The sequence below is a fragment of the Humulus lupulus genome, chromosome 1 (assembly GCF_963169125.1).
Source record: "Humulus lupulus chromosome 1, drHumLupu1.1, whole genome shotgun sequence".
Classification (NCBI taxonomy): domain Eukaryota; kingdom Viridiplantae; phylum Streptophyta; class Magnoliopsida; order Rosales; family Cannabaceae; genus Humulus; species Humulus lupulus.
In genome coordinates, this window is record NC_084793.1 from 3,787,228 (window position 1) to 3,793,911 (window position 6,684).

The window sequence follows — 6,684 nt, forward strand, 5'->3', positions numbered from 1 at the left end:
TCGGTTTCATGCCGTGCTAAAAAGTCCGGCTCGTATTTACAGCTCTAATCATGACCCCCACTCCTAATCATGACCCCCACTCAGACACACAAAACAAAGATCCACATTTTATTAAAGATTTTATAATCAAGCGACGGTTATTCAAAAATATTATACAAAAATAACCATTAATACAACAAAAACACAAATAAAATTATACATTTATAAAAAAGAATATTTATATGGTATTATACAATTGAATTTTAATAATTTATTCATTTAGGTTAAGGATTTAGTGTTAAACTTTTAATAAAAATTTGGGTTTATACATTCTTAGACCCCTTGTTTTGCCTTATTAATTATTTGGATCCTGTATTTTGACAAATTATTTTTTGGACCTTGTATTTTGTAAAATTGTTCAAATAGGCTCCTAAACTTATTTTTTATAAACAAAAAATTAAATATAACAACACAGTTCTTAGGCAGAATGATTTAATTTTTATTTTGAATTGTTAGTTTGATAAATTATTTGTGATTTTAGTTTAAAAAACTTTATTCAAAATTGGATTTAGGGGTCTATTTGAATTATTTTAAAAAATATAAAGTTCAAAAAATAATTTATCAAAATACAATATTTAAACAGATAATAAAATAACACACGTGATATTTCAAGCTAAAAAGTTATAAACCTAAAAACTTTAATATATTTATAGTTGAGCTATGAATAAAAGTTCTTTTCGTTTCATATTGATAATTACAGAGTTTTTTTTTTTTTTTTTTTTAAAATAAATTCAAATCAATAGGAGAGAAAAAAGTCATATAAAATCCTGAGTTGAATAAGGGTCAAGGTTTAAGCTTTCTCCTCTGAGACCAATAAATAGAGAGAGGTAGAAGACGCTCTAACGATTGTCGATAGGTTGAAGATGATTATCCCCGTTCGTTGCTTCACTTGTGGCAAGGTATTTCCCCATTGTAATTCTATATCCCCTTTCAACTACTTTCAGTTCATTATGTATTAGGGTTTCTATAGGGTTTATGTTTATGTTTATGTTTTTTTCTCATATTCCGTTAAAGTTTCAATATTTAAGATGCCCATTACTTCCTTTTCTTTTCAAGTCGAAATTTTCTGTTCAACTATGTTTGATTGCTTGGTGAGAAGATTTGCCATATATGTTTATTTATATCCTAATTAATTTGTTTTGGGTAAATGGTTGATTTAGGTAATTGGGAACAAGTGGGACACTTACCTTGATCTTCTCCAGGCAGATTATTCTGAAGGGTGAGTAGAATTTGAAGTTAATGGTATATGTACTTCTATTAAGCCTTGTTATGCTAGAATATCCTAAACACGATTCATTAAACATTGTAAACACTTAAATATTCTTTTATTGCTGTTTGGGTTTTCTTGTGCATAGTCTTATAAGGCCCGTCTATACTTATTTGAGGAAACTAAACTATGTAAAAAACCATATATTTTTAGATGAAATCTAACCATGTCATGATCAGTCACCAATTTTTTAGTGATGCTAGTGCTAATTCCAAATATCTGGGTTAAGTTATAATGCTTGATGGCTCAAGTTTCATATCAAAATCTGACCTCAGAAGTAAAAAGGTGGGGCTTGTTAAAGATTTCAAAATGTTTTAGGTTTCCCCGGTTTACAAGCTTAGAGATACATGTTCAAGCTTCATATTTTGCTTTTCTCAAGTGCGGCGAAGTTGCTTATTCTTAGTTTTGTTCTACTTCTATCTATTAACTAACATTGCCTCTAACATGACATGGGTAAGTTTTATTGGTGACTCTTTATAATTGGTGTGCAGAGATGCTCTTGATGCATTAGGCTTGGTTCGTTACTGTTGCAGACGAATGCTCATGACCCATGTTGATCTCATTGAGAAGCTTCTTAACTACAACAGTAAGTTCTCTTTCTCTCTATTCTCTATATGAAAAGTTGAGAAGTTCTGTTTTTTTTAATATTTCAGGGCTTATTTTAACTAGTTGGTTTGATTGGATACCGGAAAATTTCAGATTATAAGATTTGTTGGGAATTCTTTTGGATGATTTAGTAGACATGACTTTTTCTTTTGGGTCTATGATGATCTATCTTACTCTAATATTGCACTCTATTGCAGCTCTGGACAAAAGTGAGGGTGGTTGATGAAAGTTAAAGGCCCTCCAGGGGGCTTGAAGTTAGTTGTTTTGGATCTGCTTCTGAGTTTTAGGTCTTAAATCAATGGTGGTGATAGTTAGGAAGACAATTAAACTTGTAGCTGTACTACATTAGCAAAACAGTTATCGGATTTTTTTGTTTTGATGGTGAATTGTTCCTTGTATATGGGCTGAGCAATACTAAGTCTTGGAAAATTGTCTGAAAAGTCTCTACATGAACTGTGGATAGAGGTTTGATGGGACTATTTTCATCATTGCTGTAACTTTTTCTCAGGTAAATGATCCAAATTTTATCTCTAGGAACATCGTGGGCTCCTCATTAATCTATGATTTTGTTTGGAGCATGATTTCCATTTAGTAATTTGGAAATGAACCCTCTTCTGAGATGTACCTCAGGACAAGGTACAAATTATTTGCATCATATTCTACTAATTGGAAAATCCCATACAAGCAAATACAATATCATTGAATGGGATTTTTTGGTAATATCTCAATTCAAATAATCATGTACCTTGTTATTCTAAGCTGTTTTGCATCTATATAAATGGTCAAGTCAAAGATGCTTTCTATTGGGTAGGAAAGAAGATTTGCTGTGATTGTTTAGATTAATCTATTATACTCAACAAAGAGGTAGCCAGATGATTATGATGATATTATAGACCCTTAATCGTTGCATCTGTATATATATATATATGGGGTCAAGTCAAACTAAGTAATTTGTTTGGTACCCAAATATAACATGATTATCTCTGTTAGTGATTAGATTTTGAGAATTATGAACTTATGATATTATGACAATTATCAATAGCTCTCATGGCCCCTTGTACACATGGCTTACACGAAATATTTCAATTATTGATTGATTGAATCACATGCATTGTGCTTGTTTCCCACTTCAAAACTGGTTACAAAATTCTTCATAGTCAAACATCTTTGGAATTATATGTCCATAATTAAATGAGCAATGCCCATTTTCCTGCATATAAAAAGCATCAATCTTTGTTAGTGTCATATTTTAATCTGAAGAAACATATGGTCTTTAAAAGAGAATTGTTAAGGGGCATTATTGGTGCCCAACAACACAAATAAGTGACATACTGTTATTGGTGCAATTCAATATCGGATCTTACTTATTTAAATTTAATAAGTATTATGGGATATCACTAGCCAATTTAAAAAAATTGGTCTTCAAAAGTATAAATTTTTTTAATACAAAGTTGCATTTTTTCTAATCTACCCACGGCTCAAAACATAGATAGCAAATTAGTAATACATAAAACAATTATTAAAGCTTACCTTGTCTTCTTACCATGAACATAAACAAAATCAAATTTGACTACATTTCACAGTTATTCTACTTTGTTATGGTCTTCAAGAGAGAATTGCTAAATGACACTATTGGTGTCTAACAGCACAACTAAGTGACATATTGTTATTGGTGCAATTCAATATCGGATTCCACCTATTTGAATTTAATAAGTATTATAGTATATCGCTAACCAATATGAAAGAACTAGTCTTCAAAAAGTATAAATTTTTTTAATACAAAGTTGCCTTTTTTTCTAATCTACCCATGGCTCAAAACATGGATAGCAAATTAGTAAAACATAAAACAATTATTAAAGCTTACCTTGTCTTCTTACCATGAACAAAAGCAAAATCAAATTTGACTACATTTCACAGTCATTCAACTATTTTAGTAATCAAATTTTGAATATAAAAGTTATTATAATTGCATAATTATCCTTAAATAGTATGAATATCCATTATACCGACAGTAAATGAAGAGATTCTCTCTCCCATATTTGCCACTTCTCTCAAGCAAAGGTTTTTTCTTTTTCTTATACTCTCACTCACTCATTCTTGGACTCTACAAATTTTCCTTTTTGGCCAAAATTCCAGCTCATTCGAAACCCACACAACCTTTACTCATTTCACGACCACCTCGACGGTTCTCCTGCTACCTCACACTCTCTCTCTCCTCCTCTCTGTCATTTTCTTCTGCTCGAGAAGAAAAATCCATGGAAACCCGTTTGTGTTAGCGGAACTATAATGCCATTTGTGATAAAGAAATTACTGGAAGCTGCCGAATCCTTACTGCTTCAAGCTCCAAGCTTTTGCTTAAAATGGTGGGTCTGAGAGAATCGTGGTGTTTCTGCAAGGGAGTGAGCAAGTCGGAGAGAATGAAAGGTGCCATTTTTTCTGGCAAGGCTCCGGCGATGGCTAGAATCTCAGGTGCCGGAAATGAGATCTCCGGTACTGGTTTTTTGATTCACAGGAACCTCCTTTTGACTACCCATGTCAACATTCCGTCAGTGACTGCTGCTGAAAGCGCCGAGATCTGGCTACAGAATGGTGTCGCTTCGAATCTCGTTCCTCACAGGTATTGGGGTTTATATTTCTTTGCTTAAAAATGGCTTTTGGGTTTCGTTTTGTTGCTCTTATTATGTGGAAAAAAGACAAAGTTGGATATGGGTTTTCCTGCTTTTATCATGGTTCTCTTTTAGGAATAGAAGCAATCTATCTCCAGTGAGCAAGCTAGTTGCATTGGGTTCGTTGGAGGAACAATCTGTTCTTTCTATTTTCGCCTTTCGTGGGTCCCGAATGATAGTTTTCAAAGTGTTTGATATTTTTAGTTTGATCATTCTAGTACAATTTCTCAGCTATTAATGGAAAGTTTAGTTCAGTATTTGATGCTCTGTGGGATATGTTCTTTTTGTGTTTGAGAAAATTTGAATTGCTTAAAGATCTAATTTGAGAGTGATTACTGGGACTTAAATTGAAGTAATGATGCTAATCATGATTGGACCATTCTCCCAAATTAAATCTCCATTCATGGTTGCTTGTGATTGATCATATTAAATTGATATTTCTCATTAACTAGATAGTCTTAAGTAGAATAACTAGTATAACCAAACACAGTTTGTTAATGAAAGAGTCTTACTCTTTCTTCTGGTTGCAGGTTTTTCATCACCAGCTCTGTTTTAGATCTTACAATAGTGGGTTTAGATACCATGGATGGAGATTCAAATGCCCAAGGGCAGCATCTTCACTTCTTGAAGACTTGTATTAAACCAAGTTTGGATCTGGGCAATGCAGTATACCTTTTAGGCCACACAGACAAAGAGGAGTTAACAGTTGGTGAAGGGAAGGTGGTGATAGCCACTGACAATCTCATAAAATTGTCCACTGATGGAATAATGTGGAGCCCCGGGTCAGCCGGATTCGATGTACAAGGAAATCTTGCTTTCATGATCTGTGATCCCATGAAAATAGCTACATCTCCAACCAACAAATCCTCATCCACATCTTCGTCGTCTTCATCGTCATGGAAAAAGGATCTTCCTATGCAATTTGGCATCCCCATTCCCATCATCTGTGATTGGTTAAATCAGCACTGGGAAGGTAGCCTTGATGATCTTAACAAACCCAAATTACCAATCATAAGATTAATGTCCACGGGCCAGAAGAGTGAACATTCGTGTGCTTCCTTCACTCTGAGGCCGGTTTTCAAGTCAACAGATGCAGATCACGAAGGCACGCCATCTTCTTCTAACACCGTCTCAAAAGCCAGGGATCAGGCTGGACCGAGCTGTTCTCCTGCAGCAAATACTGTTGAAGAAGAAATCCTTGCAGATTCACATACCATGCATATACAGGGAATTCCTACTCCAGAAATTTATGAATCCCCAAAGTTAAATTCTGTTCCTCTTCGGAAAAAACAAACTTCTTCAATTCAGCTTTTGGATATCAATTTCCCTCCGAAAATGGTTAGGCCTGCAGCTAAACAGCTGCCCCCAAATTCTGGTGAGAATTTGATCAAGGATCTTCAACCAGAGAATCCAGTAAGAGAAGAACACATTCAGAATAGAGGACTAGCCAGTCCTGATGCAGATGCTGAAGTTGCTTCAACAGGTTCTGTTAACAGTGCTCAGAGCGAGGTCCAGTCTAGCTCGTCCCCAGTTGAAAATTTTGGGGTGCAACAAAACGGTTATAGCAGCGAGGGTGAAACTATGTATTCTGCAGAAACTGCTGAGAGTCGAAACTATACTAGTCCTAGAGAAGGAAAGTTTCAGCAAGTTGGCAGGAGCCAAAGCTGTGTGAGCTACAATAGGTGGGGAACCGTCCAAAAAAACCCGATGGCTCGCAGGGCTTTGCTTGAAAATCAAAGTAGCTTCATCCATGGAAGAAAGATGTATTCTCAAGGCGCCACGTCTCAGAGAAGCAACGACTATTACAGCCCGACTGTCTCCTCGATCATGAAGAAGCGAAACAACTCGGAGCAAACTAGCAGACCCCGGCCAAGCGCGGTGCAACTGCATTCATCCTCTCCAAGATGGAACTTTTAAATGATTCTTATCTTGTGCAATACATGAAAGTCATTGACAACAAAAGTTGATAGTGTTTTACACTTTTATTAGCTCGCATATCATTTGAGTTTCATTAGGCATAATGTACCATATTTGTTATGCCTGTACATGACACTGATCTGAGGTGAATAAGAAAATTCGGCCAAGTTGTGATTTTCCTCCCAGTGA

The 6,684-nt window shown here is 34.9% G+C and overlaps 2 protein-coding genes across 2 annotated transcripts; both read left to right on the forward strand.

Annotated features, from left to right (window-relative positions):
* Positions 1–764: 764 nt before the first annotated feature.
* Positions 765–2,490, forward strand: LOC133782658 (DNA-directed RNA polymerase subunit 10-like protein). Its single transcript, XM_062221999.1, has 4 exons — positions 765–938; positions 1,200–1,258; positions 1,798–1,892; positions 2,110–2,490. Exons 1-4 carry the CDS (start codon positions 903–905, stop codon positions 2,133–2,135), a joined length of 216 nt encoding a protein of 71 aa, XP_062077983.1. The 5' UTR covers positions 765–902; the 3' UTR covers positions 2,136–2,490.
* Positions 2,491–3,783: 1,293 nt separating this feature from the next.
* LOC133782652 (uncharacterized) lies at positions 3,784–6,684 on the forward strand. Its single transcript, XM_062221987.1, has 2 exons — positions 3,784–4,529; positions 5,109–6,684. Exons 1-2 carry the CDS (start codon positions 4,273–4,275, stop codon positions 6,493–6,495), a joined length of 1,644 nt encoding a protein of 547 aa, XP_062077971.1. The 5' UTR covers positions 3,784–4,272; the 3' UTR covers positions 6,496–6,684.